Raw genomic sequence first — 22,907 nt, forward strand, 5'->3', positions numbered from 1 at the left:
GGCTGTCCCATTTCAAAGACTCCTTCCAATGCGGCCGACGAATGCAGCCTTCTTTTTCTCGGAAACGAAGGATGCACCGGGTGTATCCTTCACAGCCTACATTATCCAAAGATTCATTGCGCGCCGGCTTATTTCAGCGCGAAAAGGGCGGAGTCAGCAGAGGACTCGGCTGTATTATGTAGTTTTTAGATATATAAATACTTATAGATATTATATATATATAAATATAAATATTATTTATATATTATATAATTTATATTATTTAGTATATATATATATATATATATATATATATATATATATATATATATATATATATATACTAAAAAACTATCTAAATAAGTATTATTTAGATTATCTATGTAGTATCATGTTTATGTTGTTATATGTTTTTAGTTTATAGATATATAAATACATATATTTATTTACATAAACTAAATTATATATATATATATCTGTGCATGTCTTAATGTATTATTTAGTTTATTTATGAGTATTGTTTAGTTTGTATATTTATATACTTTATTCTAATTTATTCTCTTTTTTCCAACTTCATTGCAAACGCCCTTTTATTTGTTTATGTTCAGTTCCACCCGTTCACATTTAAAACATTTAAGTATTTGCACAGTTAATAAACCTGTACTTAATAAATTTGGTAATTTGTGGTCTGATGCAAAACGAGAATCAAAATCTCTGGCTCATTTCTCAGCTCTGATTTTGGTTGTGGCGGGTAGGATCTCAAACATGAAACAGGAAATACTCCGTAGGGTGGACTGTCCCATTTCAGTAGAGCCGCCGCAGCCTACCCATCCTTCAAAGGACACTCCTTCGTAGACCGCGTCCTTCGAAGGATGCAGCCCCTGAATTGAGACACAGCCATAGTGACTGTTGGAACTAGAGCGACATCCTACGGCCATATAGTGGTACTGTCATTACTGTGTGCCTTTACAGAAGTTAACAGCGATTTTATAAAGCGTGATTTCAGTCTGTAACATCAATGCTATAAAGGCAGTGTGTCAGTACAGCTATTTTAAATATAAGCCACTTGTTTTTAGCTGTTCCAGTAAAATTTAACGCGTTAAATTAAACACTTTGGATCGTAGCTGCCTCACAGACATTATAGGTGTCTGTACATGTGTGTGTGGCTGTCTGTGTTCCTGGTTTAGTCCTGTATTACACATTTAATTTAGTGTGAAACAGCTCAACTCAATTTATCTGGTTCAGTTCATTAATTTATCTCTTAAGCTGTTCTCGGGTGGTCCAGCTGTGACTGACCTCAGAATAGAGTTCAGCACTGAACACAGGAGTGACTGAAGTAAACAGTTCACAGGTAATTCAGGAAGTGTCCACTAGAGGCGCCGCGCCTCAGAACTCTAGCGCCTCAGAGCACTGATCACTGAGAGATTTATCAGAGCCTGTGAGTTACCGATTTCAGTTTAGAAACAGTTCACAAACCAACAAACACGCAATGACCAGTCTTTGGATGGGAAATGTAAGTTTTTCATATCGTTCCCACTGTATAGCTGTGTGTTATTTACTAATTTAAAGTATATTTCCTCTCTAAATTCTCATTTCCACAGTTTAAAGTGCAGCAGCTGCGTTTTACCGCCTTTCTCTCAGTTTACAGGTGCTGGTCAACGAATTAGAATAATTTGAAATAGTGCAATCATGAAATTCTTTGAATGCATTTTTTGTGCAGAAAGCAAATCAGGTGTTCACCGCACCTGTCCTACTCGTTAGACTAATCACAGAACTCGTTACCTGGAAAAAAATTTGCTCAGCTGAGCTTTCCAAAAGGCCCATTTAGGCCATTTAACTGTGACACTGTTGTTTTATTGAATTAGAATAATGGAGAAACCGTTTCATTGAATTAGAATAAATGCTGGAATTTTTGTTTTCTGTGAAGAGTGTTCACTGTGCAGTATAAAGTCAGGGTTGAGTAGAATTTCTAAGTTGTAAAATCAATCATGGGTAAGCAGCGCGACCTCTCAACCGGAATAGTGGCTCAAATTCAAGCCCTTCGCCAACAAGGCTTGACCCAAACTAAAATTGCTGAGCAGCTCGGCATCAGCCAGTCTTCCGTCTGCAAAGCTCTCAAGAAAAACTGCAGCAAGCGCACCAACTGTTCCGGCGTCCGAAAAACTTCTGCTCGCGACAACAAGCAGCTGAGAAAGATCGCAGTCAGCAACCGGTTCAAGTCCACTTCCGAGCTCATTGACTTGTGGAACAAGCAGACCGGCGCTGACGTCTCCAGATCAACCACTTACCGTCATCTGCGCGAACTCTGCTTCAAATCTCGCGTTCCAGCAGTAAAACCGATGCTGAACAAGAAACAAATGGAGAAACGGCTGAAGTGGGCCAAAGAACACGGCGAGTGGACTGCTGAAGACTGGCAGAAAGTGGTCTTCAGTGACGAATCACGCTTCTGCATCTCCTTCGGTGACCAAGGTCCTCGTGTCAGGCGTCGTGGTGGCGAAACCTACAACCACGAGTGCGTGAAAAGATCCGTCAAGTTTCCCCAGAGTGTTATGGTCTGGGGATGCATGTCCACTCGAGGTGTAGGGAAACTCTGCTTCCTCAAGAAGACTGTCAATGCTGCCGTATATCAAGATGTTCTGGAAACGTTCCTGATTACGACTGTTGAGGAACAGTTCGGCGAAGAAGACTTCATATTTCAACAGGATCTTGCACCGGCTCATGCGGCAAAGTCGACCAAAGATTGGTTCACTAAAAAACAGCTTGAAGTTTTGGCATGGCCGGCCAACTCGCCTGACCTCAATGTCATTGAAAACCTTTGGGCCATCGTCAAGCGGAAAATTCGCGACAGAAAGCCTACTACGCTGGACCAACTGAAGCAGAACATCGCCACTGCCTGGGAAGCTGTGAGTGCGGAAACTTGCGACAAGCTGGTCAAATCGATGCCGCGGAGACTTCAGGCAGTCATACAAGCCAAGGGGGCAGCCACAAAATACTGAGAAAGTGATGATTGTAATTATAATAAAAATTATTCTAATTCAATGAAACGGTTTCTCCATTATTCTAATTCAATAAAACAACAGTGTCACAGTTAAATGGCCTAAATGGGCCTTTTGGAAAGCTCAGCTGAGCAAATTTTTTTCCAGGTAACGAGTTCTGTGATTAGTCTAACGAGTAGGACAGGTGCGGTGAACACCTGATTTGCTTTCTGCACAAAAAATGCATTCAAAGAATTTCATGATTGCACTATTTCAAATTATTCTAATTCGTTGACCAGCACCTGTAGACTTCATTCAGAAGATCATTAAAAGCTGTACTGCTGAAAACAGTCCAGTTTCACTTGAGCTGAAAATTTAGGATTGAGACCAGTTTTAACTGGTTGCTGGTTTCACGTGGTCTTAACTGGTCTTTTATGGTGAAAGTGGTTGTAAATCTGGTCATCCAGATGAAAACACATCCTGTGCTGGTGGGCTAACAGGTCAGAATTGTATGAGTAGCATTTGCATTATGGCCATATTGTTCAACCAGTTTGTTCATGCTGGTTTTCCTTTTTGTTATTGCTAGTAAACCAGTTTGATCTTGCTAGGCACCCAGTTTAGTATTGCTGGTCAACCACCTTGGTCCTGTTAGGCAACCAGTTTGGTCATGCTGGTCAACCAGATTGGTCTTGCTAGTCAATCAGTTTGGTATTGCTAGTCAACCAATTTGGTATTGCTGGTCAACCAGATTCGGTACTGCTGGTCATCCAGCTTGTTCATGCTAGTCAACCATTGCTGGTATTGCTGGTGAATCAGTTTGGTCATGCTAGTCAACCAGTTTGGTCTTGCTGGTCAACCAGATTGGCCTTGCTAGTCAATCAGTTTGGTATTGCTGGTCAATCAGTTTGGTATTGCTGGTTAACCAGTTTGGTATTGCTAGTTAACCAGTTTGGTATTGCTAGTCAACCAATTTGGTATTGCTGATTAACCAGTTTGGTATTGCTAGTCAACCAGTTTGGTATTGCTAGTCAACCAGTTTGGTATTGCTAGTCAACCAGTTTGGTATTGCTAGTTAACCATTTTGGTATTGCTAGTCAACCAATTTGGTCTGCTTGTTAACCACCTTGGTCTTGCTGGTCAACCAGTTTGGTCTTGCTGGTCAACCAGTTTGGCCTTGATAGTCAACCAGTTTGGTCTTGATAGTCAACCACCTTGGTCATAGTAGTCAATCAGTTTGGTATTGCTAGTCATTCAGTTTGGTATTGCTAGTCAACCAATTTGGTATTGCTGGTCAATCAGTTTGGTCTTGCTAGTCAACCACCTTGGTCATACTAGTCAATCAGTTTGGTATTGCTAGTCAATCAGTTTGGTATTGCTAGTCAACCAATTTGGTATTGCTGGTCAATCAGTTTGGTATTGCTAGTTAATCAGTTTGGTATTGCTAGTCAACCAATTTGGTCTGCTTGTCAACCACCCTGGTCTTGCTGGTCAACCACCTTGGTTGGCATGAAAAACAAAAAGAGGAACTTTAAGATTTGTAAAGTTCATTATATTGATTGTACAGAATGTGTTGTTTTATTTCATTAAGAGTAATAAAATAAAATTGCACTATAATGGTTATTTGATGCTTAGTAACTAATTATCACACTGTTATCCTAGCTGGATTCTCACATGGATGAAGATTTCATCTGCCGTGCCTTTGCTGTAATGGGAGAAGCAGTCGTGAGGGTCAGAATAATTCGCAATAAAATCACTGGGTAAGAAATCACGATTTTCACCTATTCTCTTAGATGAACTCTAATGTAGACCACACAGTTGATGGAAAAACAGCTGCATGACCCAAACCCAAAAGGGTCAGTTTCCTGTACAGGGATTAAGCTTAGCCATAGACTATATTTTTCTTTCAGTGGAAAATCTCCAAAACACTCTATGCAAAGACTAGGTCTAATCCCTGTCTGAAAAACTGCCCCAAAAAGTGCTAAATCACAGTTGTATTAATCCTTTTTAGTTTTATAGTGATTTGCCTGTTATGATAATGATGTCACTGAATAAAATGATGGGTTTAATATACACATTTGTGCAGAGATCCTGCTGGGTACTGTTTTGTGGAATTTGCTGATGAGGCCACAGCTGAAAGATGTCTCCGCAGGGTGAATGGGAAACCCCTACCTGGTGCTGCTAAGGTAAATTCTCATACATAGCATATGTATCATAGTGATAGCTGAATACTGGATACTCTGTTTTAAATATATTACCTAATGCATACTTTTAAAATACTGTATATAACAGTGCAACATATTTAGAAACTTTTCCGCACACATCTTAATCAGGGAAATTTTTGCTGTTGTAATTTTTAATCAGTTTCTCACTACGACTGAAATATGGTATAACATCACTGTTTGTGACATAACATGACATGTTTGTGTCATAAAATGTTAAAATATGAAAACAAAAAAATAAAATCAACAAAAAAAAACAGGGGTGATGCGTTTAAACATTTCAAAAAGATAATTATAATTATTTTCACACTGCACTTATTCCAGTTAATTAGAACTAATTAAGTTATTTTAATAAAACATATCGTTGATCACCCAAATCAGATTATCCTGTTTTTGCTGCTGTGACTGGGTTTGTTTACCACTGTCAGTACATTGTGCATGCAACATTAATGTTAGCTATGTTAGAAGACATAAAACCATATTTTCTGTCTGTGAGATGTTTGGTGTTTTTTCCAGCTGCTCTGTTTTCCTTCTTCTCCAAAAACACACGCGGTAGAGGGTTGGCTATCTAGATGTGCGTGTTATTGACTGCATATCTGTGGTACCATGCAATGGGCTGCTGGGCCCTGTCTAGGGAGTACTTTTAGTTAAATTCACCAGTACACATACAGAAAAGGTTTTCATTAACTTACATGTTTGAGACTGTACTTTTGAACAAAAAATCATCACATTAATCATCACCGTAATTAACTGGTTTAATATTGTTTCCTGCTCTCCACAGCTGATGCTCTTACCACTTCTTGTATTCTGTTGTACAACTTTCATTCTGGCCTATCTCAAGTGACCTCTGAAAGAGCTCTAAAAACAAGTATACATTTTAAAGAATAGCATAAGATAAAGCATATCCTGAATTAAGTGATTTTAAAATGTGACAAGCAGAATGAAGATATTTTCTGAAACATGTATTATTACATACAAACCTTACCTATAATGTGAATCTTACAGGTCTGAGTATTTTTTATATTTTTTCTTTACAGCCAAAAAGATTCAAGTTAAATAGGGCCACATACGGAAGACATGATGAGAACAGGTAAGAGTTGTGTTTCTGGCAGAAGTTGATTCTGACCTTCAAAATCTCTCACAATTATCTGTACTTTCTACTCCGTACATTTTAAAGAAAGCTTTGTCACTCCTATTTAATATTAGCTTGTTTTTAATCTTCTTCTCATCATTAAAAAAACCCACCCACATAAATATTTCCGTTTGATTGTGATTGTGGTTGGATGAGAGGTATAAACATATACCATTCTACACCCTATTGGTTTATACGCTATCTGCACGATGTCCCAACATTTATGTGAGGAATTGTTTGTGTGTGTGTGTGTGTGTGTGTGTGTAAGCAAGCAAAACACAGATGTTACATTTTTTTTACCTTAAAAATGATCGGTACAGCTTCCTATTGCCAATACTGATTTCACTTTCTTGCTTCTTTTCTGTAGTCCAACTTTCTCTCTCTTCGTGTCGGATCTCACGCCGGATGTAGATGATGGAATGCTGTATGAGTTTTTTTGCAATCACTTTCCTTCCTGCTGTGGAGGGAAAATAGTACTGGACACCGAAGGTTATTCAAAGTGAGACCAAAACATATATATTTTTTTCCCTTTAGACCATTTGAGATAATTTATCTAATTATTTGGGATTTCTATAGTGGCATCTTCCCAGTGATAGCAGTGGTTAATGGTGTATACTAAATGTTCCATAAAGCTCTAATGTCATGTTCTGACACAGTTGTGATTGTTTTTAGGTGCTGCGGCTTTGTGAGCTTTACAAGTCAGAGGGAGCAGATGAGGGCCTTGGCAGAGTTTCAGGGTGCTGTTGGACTCGGGAAGAAGCCCTTGCGCATAGACTTGGCCACTAGCAAACCGTAAGTTTCTCTCCTTGTAGCCTGATATGTAACTGTATGGCTTATGCTTTACTCAACATTCTTCATGACTGTTTTCAGTTCTAAAACTATTTTTGTGGATTTCTTTTGCAAAGTAAATTATAAGAATTAATACTTACAAACACTGTTGAGGTGAGAGTTTGGTTAATGCTTTTAAGAATGTAATCTTAAAGCCAGAGCACAGAAGAAACGATTGGTTGGTGCACTGTACCTGTGTGTACTCTGGTTCATTTGGTCTCTCAGCAGTGAGTCAGAACAAGAAAAGAAAATCACTACAAATGATACATATATAAAAAAATGTTATGGTTGATGAAATGAAATCAGATATTTAAAAGGTTTATGGTAATTTGACCTGTAGTTTTGAGTATTTTGGTCTCTCCCCATGTATAGATTTAATTTATTTATTCTTGTCCTGTGTTAGTGGAAAGATTTTTTTTTATATACAAATATAGTTAATTCAATATCTTGCAGAAATATCTTTAAAATTTTTGTCCCATTTTAAAAGGCCAAATAGCCAACCCACTCATTAGAACTCCTCCTATCACTAGTGATGCCCCAACACCAGGAGGGTGAAGACTAGCACGTCTCCTCCGATACATGTGAAGTCATACTCCGCCTCTTTTCAAACTGCATGCAGCATTGCCAAGTAGCATCACAGCGTGCTCGGAAGAAAGCATAACATAGACATAGACATAATCCTTTGGAGTGATGTGGGGAGAGAGCGCCATCTATCCACCCAGAGCAAGGCCAATTGTGCTCTCTCAGGGCTCCTGTAGCTGCATGAACAGCTTTCGAACCAGCGATCTTCCGATCATAGTGGCACCACTTAGCCCACTGGACCACTTGAAGCCCCCATATCTTGCAGATTTTAAATGCAGTCATTCTAATCATTCTGATTTTGAACTCTTAAAGCCAACAAAACATAAACTTGTCTCAAGTTTATTCTTCTCTCCAGGAATAAAAAACAGCCGATGGAGGATCAGACTGGAGCCCTAAATGCTCTTAACCAACACTTCAGTCTTTACCAGTTCTATGCCAATCAGTATTCCAACTATTACTCTGGTTATTATCAGAGTGCAGCAGACTATGATCCCTACACAGACCTCCCTCAGGACTCAGAACAGGTACTCTCCCCTACTTGGACCATTTCCAGCTGGCCTGTTATATGTATGCTATCACTTACATAATTGTGTTTGATGTATTTTATTAGTTCTGAATGAAAAATGATAAGCCAAATGTAACTAATGGATAATCATAAAACAGAGCTATGAGGAGATGGAGGATTGTGACTTGGAGGGTAAGTTCTATTTTATGTTTATTGTTGCTACACATTTCTTTCTGATAAAGTGCTGTTTATGAAGTAGCGAAACTGTGTGCTAAACAAATTAAGAAATATAATTATAGTCCACTGGTGTTTTTTTCCTCTCAAGTATATTAGTCAAGCTATCAAAGTAATTTTGTAGTAAATACTCATACTCATAATGCAGACTACTGTAGTTCTGTGGCCAACTGTTGGGTTATAATTTTAGCAGTACCAGTCCAGCCTGTTTGGGTCTCAAAGTTGTTGGTGCCATTTTAGTTCACTCCTTAATTTGATGCTTGTATATGCATGCAATGAAATAAAATTCTTTTTTTTATAACAAAAAACTGCTGCAAACTGATGCAAATTTGCCATTCCAGACCCAAACCTTCAGCCGAATGTTATGGAGGCTAATAGGAGTTTCATGGAAGACAGTGAAGAACTGTATGATGCCCTCAACAGCTGTTTCTGCCAGCCTCCAGAGTCATGGGATGGAATCACCTGCAGCGTAATGTGCTATCTACCTGAGCCAGTTTTTGAATATGAGTTAAATGGGTGGCAGTAAACTCCTAGTTGTTCTTTATTGTAGTAATTTGACTCAGAGCAGGATGTTTTGTTTGTTTAAGGGCAGCTAAGTTTTTTTTTTTTTACCATTTAGTGGTTTGACTGTTATTAAACAGGATATTATGTGTGGTGTGTCTGTAGTGTATTTGTGTGCTTATGTAGAAAACCTGCATGACTTATAAAACTTGAAACACATTCTAAATCTATCGATGCAATAAATATTAATTTCTGCGCAGTTAACTGTATTCTCATTTATTATTTGGTATGCAGCACAGAGAATAGTGTTTAAAAACTCTAGAAGCACTGCTGTGTCTGTTACACTCATACCAGTGAATGACAACCTTAACACACCCACCATGTCAGTGTCACTGCAGTGCTGGGAATGACTCACCATCCAAATAACACATGCTCTGACCATAGAATAACAGGATATTAATATATGCAAAATCACTACAATCTGTAAATTATAGGGATGTCAAACTCGAAACTTGGATTTGAACTGAATCTATTAATTTGAACATTTAATCTTCCCTCAAACATACATGTATATACTGTTATTTTATTTGACACCACTAATATAAATATAATTGTATATTACATTTCTTACATTCTTACTTTTATTTACATTTAAAAATCCACTATAAAAAATTGCGTCTGGAAAAAATGTGATTTATCTCAATTAATCACAGAATTTTGCTGTGATTAATTGGATAATTTTTTTTTAATTGATATATATATATATATATATATATATGTGTGTGTGTGTGTGTACTATTTTGAACTACTTTTTTAACTCCTAAAAACTACTAAAGTATAATTTAGAAACGTGCTTTAAACTATCTTTTAAAATGTTATGTTTTTGAAAATTGTTTTAAAAACTAAAAAAATACTAACTCAAAAAATACGTATTTAAAAAAAATGAAATCACATTAACATTTTATATGAATTACACAGTGGGTATTTTTTAGGATGAAATGTGATGTTTATTATGTGGTTGTATTTCATATAGAACTCAAACGGAGTAAAGTATATAACTGAGACGCGCTGTTATAGCGCAGCTTCCAGAGAGCGTATAAAGCCGCGTCTCTGGGTTTGTGCCGATCTGTAAATCATGGTCGCGGTGACTCAGATAATGGTTAGAAGAGGAGGCAGGTAAATCCGCATATGTGCTCGATCTGTGACAGGAAGCTTCATTCAGCTGTTGGGACGCAGCCGTTGGCGTAGCGGTGCTTGGAGTCAGGTGACGGAAAAACCCGAGCGGAGAGGATCTTCAACAAGTAAGAACACCCGCTCTGTGTTTTCCGTTAAAACGCTGTTAATCTGATGTATTTCAGTTCGGACCGGTTAAGGGTGTGCGGGTTTACTCTGTTAGTTTAGGCCCGGATATAACAGTGAGCTAAGCTGGCTAACGGGCTACTTTAGCTGTTCTCAGTTTAGCATATCAGCCAGATACAATACTCAGACAGCTGTGTGTCTCAGCGTTTACTGCTACTGGAACCCAGATAATGACTAAAGTGTATAATATAACATGAAGCAGGCTGAAGTTTCGCTTATTTTGTCAGTTAATTCGCTATAGCTATAGGGTGGCTAGCTGGCTTGATGTCATCTAACCTAGCTAAGGTTTGGTTAGCTAGCTAGCCATTAAGCTAAGCTATCTATAGTTAGCTAGCTAAGCTAGCAAAGTTACGTTATGGTTTGTTTATATCTAGGGCAGGTATTAACTAGTGTTATTAACTTATTAACAGAAACGCCATATACAATTTACTTTACATATCTCAGCTATGTTAGCTAACACTATAGCTGGCTGTATAACTTCATATCTAACTATAGCTGGATAAATGTCAGGTCAGCCAGCAATAAAATGATCTTATCTTTCAGATAAAAAACAAACACAAAAATGACCTGACAGTATCCGCTGGTTCGCGTGAAAACATATCTAGTTAATTACCTACACCAACAGTCAAAATTTTAGAACGTATATTTTAGCTGTGCAGTAAGGTAGCAGTGCTGTATGGCCCAGACAAGCTGCTTTTATATTTCTCATCTTAGTAGTTAATGACTTTATTACTTCATTTCACCTGTCAGACCTCTAATTCCTCTCTTTACTGCTGAAACAGAGACTTACTCCAATGGTAAACTGACATAAAGGTGTTGCCATATGGCTTAGCCAGCCATTTTCCTGTACCAGTTTCCAAGAGTCTTTTGTATGTACAGAAAACTGCTCTCTGGTTTCATCTGTAATTTCCCTAAATGAAGAGTTATCTACATTCTGAAAAGTTTGAGAGCTTTGGAGACTCCTACATAACACTTGAATAAGCTGCCTGTTTAAGAGGAATCAGCCACACATTCTGCATGCTTGAAAACAGACATAAAAACTAGAAAATGTGAAAAGTTCAGGAAAGTGTCAATTTTATGATTTTTATTCCTTATATTTGGACAGTTGCAGATTTACTACACTATTTTTCATCATTTTTATTACAATTACAATTTAGATTTTTTGTAATGTTTCTTGTCAAACGTGAAAGCTTTATGTGTAATGCTTGAAGAGAAATCCTCAAGATATTTCAGAGTAATGTCAGGGAGGAAATTGACAAAAATGAAGGCATGTTAAGGGTTAATACAAACAGAGGCTTTAGAAATGTACATTATTAAGATCCATTTCTCCATCCATTGCTACTCCCTTTTTTAAAAAATATTTAAAGAAAAAAAGTAACTTTTACAGTATACTATGTTTTACAATGCTAAAATTACTTTTTCAGTGTTTAGTGTATTTGTTTTCCTTAAAGGCCCTGGCAGTTGAATGTTACATTTTACACAATGTATTTTGTACCATTTCCAGCTATAGACTGGACCTATAATAATAAAGAGAAAACAGGGGGGTGTTCTAAAATCTTTGGCCGCTAGTGTATGTGTAGGCATGGTTTTACAATACAAATAAAAATAAAATAAAAAAAATTGAGATTTCAGTAGAGAAACGGGACCTGAAGGAAAATGCTGGTACATTAATGATGAAACAAAATAATAATGTAAAAGCAATGTAGCTCTAATTTATATTAGTAGATTTTCTGTACACATTTAAATTCAAAATCAATCAAAATTATTCATATACACATTTTAAACCACATCTGTTTGCCACAAACATCAAATGACAATTTCTTATACTTAATTTACTGTTGGAACTGCATTTGGAAACAAAGATTTAAATCTTCTGCCATAGGCGGAGTCATATTAGCGGTGTTAATGTCATGACTAGGCACAATCTGTGTCCAAAAATTCAGCTCTGTCCAGTAAGCTGTTTGCAGTGTTTGTGACAGCAAATTTCTGTCTCTTCAGCTCTTGCAGAGATCATCACAGTTCCTGCTCCAGCCCTCCTCCCTCTCTTTCTCTTCAGTACTTCACTCAGGATCGAAAGGAAACCATAAGCCATGTCGTACAGAAAGACAGACTCCTATTCCCCACCACAGGACTTCAGCAGTGTCATTCAGACATGCAGTGCCAACATCCAGAAGATCACACAGAACAGTAAGTTCTGGTCCCACACTGTGGAATTATTATCTGTTCCTCAAGATTGTGTTTCAAATTACAAGGATGTTCTTAAAAGTTGTCTAATTCCATGTCAGTGTAATGGGTGTGTCCACTGGTAGAAAGAGGCTTCAAGGGGATGCTTGCTCAACCGTTTATGAATAATTTCTTTCTTCAGGGGAAATCCAATCATTAACTCTTCAGTGAGCATTTTCACTCTCTCCCTTTGTATCAGATTTTAAACCATTTTGTCCAACTATTTAACCATAAATTATTTTAGTTGACATACATATTTAAATTCATATTAAAATAAATAAATAAAAATGGAATTGAGTTAAAAGTTGTTAAATACAATCATATCTAAGGGCATGAAACTGGAACTATTATCATGCCCCAAAAAGCTAAGAAAACACTGCACTCATCTGTGAGGTATTTGGTGTCTCTTGCAATAAATATGAATGTGATTTCTGCCAGAGTCACTTCACAGTCTTTTCACATGGACAATTCTAGACTGACTCCACTGGTCACGATCATTATGAGGGAACGCCCATCATATTTTGACGTGTCAGTATTATTGAAAACAGGATGGACAGGATTTTCAGCCTGAATTCTGTCATCAACTGGGTTTTGTAACAAAAACACCACTTCCACAGCATCTGGCTGTAGAACAGTGTATGGTTGCTTATTGTAACATTTCCTCAGATACTGAAAGCCTTCATAGAAGGGCTGCTTGGGGTGCGGTTTCACAGGTACTTTTTCACAAGATTTCCCTGGGTTGTTTCCCTGAGTTCCAGCAGTGATGAATTATTGGGTCACAATACAATGTGGCTGTTCTATAGTAGCCCTTGATTTATTTTTTATTATTTGCAGTGTATAAATGTGTTTCTTGTTTTAAAGCATTTTTTTCAGAATGATTATGCCAACATTTGCTGTGTCAGTGAGTTTGTGCTGGTTCCATGACTGTTTTAGGCATGTTGTGGATAGTAGACTACTTAAGCCTTTGTGCTCTGTGCAGTGCTTATTTTGCAGACAGTAAATTAAATTTGTTTTATTTTATTTTTATTTTTTTCGAAGCCTAACCACATTCATTGAAGTGTAAATGATCCACAGCTAGCAAATAAATCTAACTCTGCATTTACACTAGCAGAGATACGACCCAACACTGCGGTCGGTACTTATGCAATTTCAGTAAGAGCCAGTGTTTTCCAATGAAAGATTTGTACTCTCTATCAGCAGTGTGTACAACTTAAGTTAATGCATTTAGTGTTTAATAAATCATTTGGACATTTAGAGTATTTTACATTCAGTTACAATTACAATTTCCACTGATCCCTATGCTGTATGTTGTACAAGATTCATACATTATTTGTATATTGCTATAGAACCAGAAAGATCCAAATGTCTGATTGTGTCTAAAGTGATTGGTGTAGTGTATTATAAAAATAACAAGGGCAGTTTGTCAGCTGTAACAATTTTTATAAACCAGTGAACCACAATATTTGGCATTGATCACTTTATTTAATATCATGTAAACAGACAGAACATTTAGATTGCCACATTCATTTCTATGGTCCTGGTTTCTTGCCTTGTAAATTTAAACCAAAATAACCATTGGGAATCTTCCTGGATTTATTTGCTGTACTTTATTATGCTTCACACAATGTCGCACACTATATTATTGGTCTTTAATTCTTTTATTTATAATTTTTATTTATTTTTTTTATATTAGTTTTATTATCTTTCTAATTGTGTGTGTCTCTGTTCTAGCGGCGCAGATCAAAAGTATGGTGAACCAGCTTGGGACGAAACAGGACACTAGCGAACTGCAGGATAAACTGTAAGTGTCTCTGAAATTGTCTTTTTCCCTTTACAATATGCAGGAATTGCATTTGTCTGTTTGGATACCTGTCTGTGTTTACTTTTTAACTTGAACAAATAAATTATCGTTATTTTCATTTTTTTTTTTTTTTTTTTTTTAAGTCAGCAGTTGCAGCACTACACTAATCAGCTGGCCAAAGAAACCAACAAACATCTAAAAGATCTTGGCTCCTTTCCTATGCCTCATTCACCTTCTGAACAGGTATCTTTTATGTCTTTCTCCATGTGTTCTAGTTTGAAACAGGGTTCTGTATGTCTTAAGCTACCAGTCCCACAAGCTATTTAGAGCTCTTTTGTGAATAGATATGTGTGTGTTGAACTGTGTTGGAGCATTACATGACCTACAGGGTCTGGACTGTGTACCTGTGATGCATACATGTGATAAAGTATTGGCAGAGTAAAGAGGGTGTCATTGTTTTATTGTATTATCATTAAATTATATGTTCCGATTTCTGCATTAGTTTATCAATAAGGCTCCAAGATCCTTATAGTTCATTGCTTCTTCTTCGCAGAGACAGCAGAAGATCCAGAGAGAACGGTTGATGAATGATTTCTCTGCAGCTCTGAACAACTTCCAGGCAGTACAGCGCCGTGCAGCAGATAAAGAGAAGGAGTCCGTGGCCAGAGCAAGAGCTGGCTCTCGTCTTTCTGTAAGGAGCTGAGTATAAATAATGTTTAGAAAAAGTTCTTCTACAACAATCTCCATGCTGAAATGTATTGTTTTTTTCTTTTTTTCCCCCCAGTTTGAAGATGGAGCTCATGATGAACAGCTTGTCTCGTTTGATAAGTACGTGAAGCCTCATATTTGCTTAAGAAGATGTTGTATGTAAACATGCCTGTGGGAAGCATGCTGCAGTGGAGTTTACAGTGCTGTGTTTATGTATCTGCAGTAACGATGATTTTGGTCAGACGATGGCACAGAAGGAAGAAGTAGCTATAACAGAGGAGGATTTGGAGCTTATTAAAGAGAGAGAGACCAACATTCGTCAACTTGAGGTGAGACTTGCTTAGTTCATGTTCTTTTCCGCACAAACAAAAAAAACATTCCTACATTACCAAAGAACTGGGTGATGTGACACAAATGTTGAATCACAATACTTAAAAAGGTGTTTCTTTATTAGATAATATTCGTCACAAAAAAAAATATATATATATCACAATGAATTTTAATCACCAGCGCATCTGCTAATTTGAACTTGTTTTCTGGTAGGTGCATGATATTAAAAGTGCTAGGCCTCTACTGGGTCTATCAGAAAATAGCATCACCACATCCTGTCCTGATTTGTTTACTATAGTATTAATGCTTACAGTATGCTTGCATGTTTATTACGTGTATTGCTGTGTTTTTGAAGTTTCCTCTTTCTTTTAACTGCAGTCAGACATCTTGGATGTAAATCAGATATTTAAGGACCTTGCCGTAATGATCCATGACCAAGGAGACATGATTGGTGAGTTCAGACTCTGTGCTTTGCTAAATCTGCTGTTTCAGATTGGATTTGCATGCAATGCTATATAGTTGTTGTAGTTTTTGTCTGTAAGCAGCCTTTAAAATGTGGTTGATTTAGTAGACCTATAGTTTTAGATAAAGGGCTGTAACAAAAATATATTAACCATAGGAATTTTGTATATTTATATTTTAAAACAATATATAAATTGTTTTTTTATTTATTATTATGATCATGCAGATCGGTGCAAGAGTCCTAAACACTAAACTAAATTCTGCATGTTTTCTTTTAATTGAACATTTTTTAAATGGCTGTTATTACAGATAGCATCGAGGCAAATGTGGAGAATGCGGAAGTGCACGTAGAGAGAGGAGCTGAGCAGCTCCAGAGAGCAGCATATTATCAGGTAAGAGTGAAGTTTGGATGCAGTAGTTTAATATTAAAGAGTAACTCCAGTGGACTTTAGCCCTGCCTTATTTTCCATGCTCCTTTGGGGTTGTGGAGGAACAGATGCTGATTGTCATGATGTAGTCATGGGTGGGGCATTTTACAGCAAGATGCTACCCAACAGCATAATATGTTTAAGGCTTACTACTTAAGGTGTCAAGTAATGACGTACAAATAAATAATTAACTTACAGTTGTGGTCAAAAGTTTACATACACTTGTAAAAAAACATAATGTTATGGCTGTCTTGAGTTTTCAATAAGTTCTACAACTCTTATTTTTCTGTGATAGAGTGATCGGAACACATACATGTTTGTCACAAAAAACAGTCATAAAATTTGGTTCTTTCATAAATTTATTATGGGTCTGCTGAAAATGTCACCAAATCTGCTGGGTCAAAAATATACATACAGCAACAAAATTTCAATTTTGGTGATGTAGCGAGTTGTGTCAATCAAATTAGCTTCATGTCATGGCCTCTTCACTTCTTGTAAGTGATTCTGATTGACTACAGCTGTTGACTTCTCATGAGCCCATTTAAATAGGGCTCATTTGACCCAGTGATTAGACTCAGCTACAAAAGCTACAATGGGAAAGTCAAAGGAACTCAGTGTGGATCTGAAAAAGCGAATTATTGACTTGAACAAGTCAGGGAAGTCACTTGGAGCCATTTCAAAGCAGCTACAGGTCCCAAGAGCAACTGTGCAGACAATTATACGCAAGTATAAAGTGCATGGAACAGTTGTGTCACTGCCACGATCAGGAAGAAAACGCAAGCTATCACATGCTGCCGAGAGGAGATTGGTCAGGATGGTCAAGAGTCAACAAAGAATCACCAAGAAGCAGGTCTGCAAGGATTTGGAAGCTGATGGAACACAGGTGTCAGTCTCCACAGTCAAGCGTGTTTTACATCGCCATGGACTGAGAGGCTGCCGTGCAAGAAAGAAGCCCTTGCTCCAGAAAAGGCACCTTAAGACTCGGCTGAAGTTTGCTGCTGATCACATGGACAAAGATAAAACCTTCTGGAGGAAAGTTCTCTGGTCAGACGAAACAAAAATTGAGCTGTTTGGCCACAACACCCAGCAATATGTTTGGAGGAGAAAAGGTGAGGCCTTTAATCCCAGGAACACCATGCCTACTGTCAAGCATGGTGGTGGTAGTATTATGCTCTGGGGATGTTTTGCTGCCAGTGGAACTGGTTCTTTGCAGAAAGTAAATGGGATAATGAAGAAGGAGGATTACCTCCAAATTCTGCAGGAAAACTTAAAACCATCAGCCCGAAGGTTGGGTCTTGGGCGCAGTTGGGTGTTCCAACAAGACAATGACCCAAAACACACATCAAAAGTGGTAAAGGAATGGCTAAACCAGGCTAGAATTAAGGTTTTAGAATGGCCTTCCCAAAGTCCTGACTTAAACCCCATTGAGAACATGTGGACAGTGCTAAAGAAACGGGTTCATGCAAGAAAACCATCACATTTAGCTGAACTGCACCAATTCTGTCAAGAAGAGTGGTCAAACATTCGACCTGAAGCTTGCCAGGAGCTTGTGGATGGCTACCAAAAGCGCCTAGTTGCCGTGAAAATGGCCAAGGGACATGTAACCAAATACTAATGTTGCTGTATGTATATTTTTGACCCAGCAGATTTGGTGACATTTTCAGCAGACCCATTATAAATTTATGAAAGAACCAAATTTTATGACTGTTTTTTGTGACAAACATGTATGTGTTCCGATCACTCTATCACAGAAAAATAAGAGTTGTAGAACTTATTGAAAACTCAAGACAGCCATAACATTATGTTTTTTTACAAGTGTATGTAAACTTTTGACCACAACTGTACTTACTAGTAGAAACTTTGGTCATCTGTACTTTAATTTTTTGATAAGAAGTATAAACATGTACCATTCCGACACCCTATTGGTTTATACACTTTCCGTCGCACCTGCACTGCATTACATCAGTAATAAATTGTTAATGACCACATAAACATTAGCCATTTAAAATGACAACAGCTAACAGCTATTAGCAGTGTAGGGGGTGGAGGTTTCCCAGATTGCTCCCATTAGCAGGGTCTCTCTATGTTATCCAATTTCTGTGGGAAGCAGGGAAGCACCATAATGTGCTGAACAGTGAACCAGGGCCAGTTTTGGGAAGTGCTGCTCTAGCCAAAGGTGAATGTAAAAGTGCGATGTGAGGGTGGGTTAATCAGCTTGAAGATACTGAAGCGCAGGCCAACTGGGGTCTGGGAAAGAGTGCAGTTGTGCTTAGGCATGGTACAAGTTTGTAGTTATTTGTAGTATTGTTTTGATATTATTGTTTATTTTTGTGCACCTTATATTATTTTTTTTCTCCACAGCAAAAGTCACGTAAGAAGATGTGCATCCTGGCCATGGTGTGTTCTGTAGTGATTGTTATTCTAGGTGTCATCATCTGGGCATCCACCAAATGAGGAAAAGGTTCTATACCCCCCATTGACACTCCTCTTTCTCTTTCTCTCTATCTCACACATTTCTTTATTTAATTTATTTGCTCACTTTCCACCACTCTTAAAAAAAAAAAAAACAATGACTCACTTCCTGTGTGTTGGACAGTGTGCTGGACAGATGGGTTGTGGAAGAGTGCTAATAACACTGATTTAATTTTTGTTGTCTTTTTTTCCATCTTCTTCTGTACGTATTTCTGACATTCCCATCCAAACTCAAGTCAGCTTTTCGCTCTCTGAATTTTCCTATGAAAGTGTGAAGAGTGCTTTCAGACACAGTAAAAAGATTGAATTAATTCTTCCAATGTTTTGCTCTTTTTCTTGTTATATATTTACTGCACTGACACTAACAATGCTGTCAGTGAAGCCTCTTTTAAAAAGCTGTAAACCATGCAGTTGCTTCTCATTGTAAAGCTCTTTTAAGTTTTTAATTGTAAGTGCTGTAAAATGTGCACTTGTTTTCAAAGCTACACTCAAAAAAGATGGATGCAACTTTTCAGATGAAACCCATCTATGAAAGCACCTCTGGTCAAATTACATGCATTTTTTATTTCCTAAGTGCAAAATAAGTAAGTGAATCCTCTACACAATACAGACTTGTAATGTTAAAAATATCTGCACATTTCAGAACAAAATTCATTTGTGAACTATGTGGAACTAAGTATTGGGACACCTGCTCATTTATTAGGGTAATTAAAATAGTTTAACCAGCGTTTGCTGGAGTAACTGTCTCCACTGTCCAGGGAAGGCTAAAATCATCAGTGAGGTCAGGATGTTGGATAAACACTACCTTAACTTTCTGAGGAAACTTATCCCAGAAGTATTGGATGGAGCACCATCATTCCAGACAAGACAGTTCTTCCATTGCTCCACAGCTCAAAGCTGAGGGGCTTTACATCCCTGTAGCCAATGCCTGGCAATAAGCCAGCAGATACCTTATTTTTCGCACTATAAGGTGCACTTAAAATGATTAAATTTTCCCCAAAATCGTGAGCGCACCTTATGTATACATTTTAGCAGTCAGGTTTTAAGAAGCAGTAAAGCCACTCCACTGAAGTACAGCTTTATACAGATGTGTTATTTTGTTCTCCAGCACTGGGGCTAGAATAACGCTAGCATTAGCCGCTAACAGCTATTTCCCTGTTCAAATGGGAGTATTATCGACCTGTAGCCTGCTGCTAACCCCGGCTAGCACTTTTCGAGCAGCATTAGCATCACCCCTCTTCCACCATTCAGAGGTGTGTATATCGGACTGTAGTCTGCGCATTTTACTGTGTTAAAACAAGCTACATTGGATGAACCGCTAGCCTAATATCACCCTGGCTTACTGGAACACTTAGGGTTCCTCAGTGTAGCACTGTCGAGCGGCATAAGCTGCTAACTGCAAGCGGTTAGCCGCTAATGCTAATGCTCCAGCTTTAGTGCTGAAAAAAATTGGGTATTTAAGCTTACTGAAAATAAACAAAGGCACTTTACTCACCCAAATAAACAGTTTTAAGGAGTGAAATCTGTGTAGATTTACATCCAGCACTCGTTTGACTTTAAAAGAAAGTCTTTTTTATATATATATATATATATATATATATATATATATATATATATATATATATATATATATATATATATATATATATATACAGTTTTCTTTACTGAGCTTAGCTTAGTTACCTCCCCCATCACCACCCAGCAGCGATACCTGCTGAATTAGAAGATCCCTATAGTGTCCTATAGTTTTGAAATGCGCCTTATGTATGAAAATAGACCAAAAAATAGACAATTTATTGATAGTGCACCTTATAGTATATATAGCGAAAAAAATAAAGGTAAGCTGTGTCAGCAATCAGTGCAGTTTCAAGTAGCTGAATGCATTCAATAGAAGGGGTGTCCACAAACATTTGGACATAGTTTATATTTTCTGAATGTAACATATTAAAGGAAAATTGTTTACACATTTCCTTTGCTATTACTTTTGCACAGACTCTATATAATGTACATATTGTGATACAGTAAATATGCAACACGTTTGGACATGTGGTTTGACCAGTGGTGCCCAATTAACAGCAGTGTTTTACAGCCGCAGTGTCAGCAATAATGACGTGCTTGTGCTGCCGGTAGTGGTGACTGAAGTAGGGTTTTAGAGTTCTGCATTCGGGGTTGGTTTTTAATGTTTTTTTTTTTCTTTCTTGGAAATGGTGAAGACTCTACAGTGTTGTGGTAATGGATGTAAATGTGCTGTAAATAACTCCTGGCTGATGGTTTGAGTGTTCTAGATCAGGGGTGGGTTTCCCAGAATGATTGTACTGACAATATTCTTAATTTTATGAGTGTTTCCCAAAACCCTGCATACTTTAACTTGTTTGTAAATTTAAGAGGATAATGACCCAATTGTAACTTAATGAGTACTTCTTAAAGTTCACATGCAATTCTACCTCAAAAACAATAGAGGCCGCTAATGTTCCTTTAAAAACAACTCAATTACATTCAGGCTGGTTCTATGCTCAACACGTATAATAACATGATTATTAATTACTTTTTTAAAACTGCATTGCATACATTGCAGTTTCATACATTGCAGCCAATGCCAACAAAATGAATCTACTAGCTAGAACTATGTACTCATGTACTTACCTTTGTGCAGAATGGTCCTTCATTTCCATGCAACGTAGAGCATAAATGTAATAGTGTTTCATTTTATTTGATTTTATTTTCATTTCATTCATGTAAAACGAATAATTTAACTTGATTGAAGTGGAGGGGTTATTTAATGATATACACATTTTAAAGATATACGTTTCTTTTTCTATTACGTTTCTTTTTCTAGTAGTAGTAGTAGTAGTAAATTTATTAAAAATATTCTTTCGCTAAGCTTGTTGTTACTTAGCCAATCAAACTTACTTGATTAATTTTTTTACACAAATAAGTAACAGGTTTGCCATACTTCTGGATTAACACCTGAAAGATGAACTGTTTTTAATACATTTCAAATCCGTAAAATTTATTATAAAAAATACAAAATGCATTTCAGAATATATTGAATATACAAGAAAAAATTTGACTATAATAATAGACTATAAATAAATTATTTTAAAATATATGGGAAAAAATAAAACACACATATGTAGCCAATGTTAAAGTATTGGAAAATGTACATTTAACATGGCAAATAGAAGGTTCAGACCAATGGACAAAAATACACAATAAACAATATATGTATGTGTATGTATGTATGTATGTATGTATATGTGTGTATATATATATATATATATATATATATATATATATATATATATATATATATATATATATATATATATATATATATATTTATTTATAACAGAGTAACAGAGACCTTTTTTGGCCATTTTCAACATTTCAAAAATATTTGATAGGAAATACCTATTGGTTATTAGATTTTATAATTGTATGCCTAATAATACTTTTCGTATTCATAATTGTGGAGACTAAGGAGGCTTTTGGGAAACACTTAAAAAATTGGATTTCCTAAAGTTGTTTGTAAATGAATGAATCATTACTGGGGAACACTCCCCTGTAAAGAACCATGTCAGGATTCTGCAAATAGGTAAACAAATGCATAATTCTGTATAGAAATGCCGTATTTGTTTCAAAACAGATCTCTTAAAATGTCTTTTCTTTTTTTAAAAGAAAAATACAAATGGTTTATATGATTTCTGTTAGAATGTAATTAAAGAAACATCCTATAAATAATTCTGCGTTTCTGATTTTTTTTTTTTTTTTGCCATGGTCAAGTCATTCCAGTCGTAAAAAAGACCCTGTAATTTATTTGGGTGGAGTATGATGGATGTTAGAGTTGGTTGAAAAGCCCCAAACCAAAAATCAATAGCAATGATATTAAGTAAAATAAAGAACCAAGTCTGTTTCAGCATTGACTACAGTATATTAACACAACATTTGAACAAAAAAAAGCTGTCTTATTTTAAAAGTAAGGATGGACTGTTTGTATGTTGGCAGTTTACTACCGACCCCTCTCCCTTTTAATTTACTTTTAACAGTCTTTTAATTTACAGGTGAAAATAATACATGTTAAATATGAGTTTGAGTTCAAAAACATTTGCATTAATTTAGGTTCCATTGTTTATTATAAAGCAAGTTTCAAATCTGTTTACTGTGGGTCT

General features: G+C 36.8%; 2 protein-coding genes across 3 annotated transcripts; both read left to right on the top strand.

Moving 5' to 3' along the window:
• The first annotated feature begins 689 nt into the window (after positions 1-689).
• Positions 690-9,214, top strand: trnau1apa (tRNA selenocysteine 1 associated protein 1a). 2 transcript variants are annotated; one of them, XM_022682966.2, is made up of 9 exons: positions 690-923; positions 4,614-4,711; positions 5,038-5,137; positions 6,211-6,263; positions 6,673-6,804; positions 6,978-7,097; positions 8,071-8,239; positions 8,379-8,412; positions 8,796-9,214. In XM_022682966.2, the coding sequence occupies exons 2-9, from the start codon at positions 4,626-4,628 to the stop codon at positions 8,978-8,980; spliced, it is 879 nt and encodes a 292-aa protein (XP_022538687.2). In that variant the 5' UTR covers positions 690-923; positions 4,614-4,625; the 3' UTR covers positions 8,981-9,214. The 2 variants fall into 2 exon arrangements, with proteins under 2 accessions (XP_022538687.2, XP_007253168.3); XM_007253106.3 differs by lacking the exon at positions 690-923 and adding an exon at positions 1,133-1,492.
• A 923-nt stretch (positions 9,215-10,137) lies between these two features.
• Positions 10,138-20,554, top strand: stx12 (syntaxin 12). Its single transcript, XM_007253043.4, has 10 exons — positions 10,138-10,256; positions 12,313-12,501; positions 14,269-14,338; positions 14,482-14,581; positions 14,892-15,029; positions 15,123-15,166; positions 15,270-15,375; positions 15,755-15,827; positions 16,148-16,230; positions 18,628-20,554. The coding sequence occupies exons 2-10, from the start codon at positions 12,405-12,407 to the stop codon at positions 18,718-18,720; spliced, it is 804 nt and encodes a 267-aa protein (XP_007253105.2). The 5' UTR covers positions 10,138-10,256; positions 12,313-12,404; the 3' UTR covers positions 18,721-20,554.
• The last annotated feature ends 2,353 nt before the right edge of the window (positions 20,555-22,907 follow it).

The sequence above is a fragment of the Astyanax mexicanus genome, chromosome 3 (genome assembly GCF_023375975.1).
Source record: "Astyanax mexicanus isolate ESR-SI-001 chromosome 3, AstMex3_surface, whole genome shotgun sequence".
NCBI lineage: Eukaryota > Metazoa > Chordata > Actinopteri > Characiformes > Acestrorhamphidae > Astyanax > Astyanax mexicanus.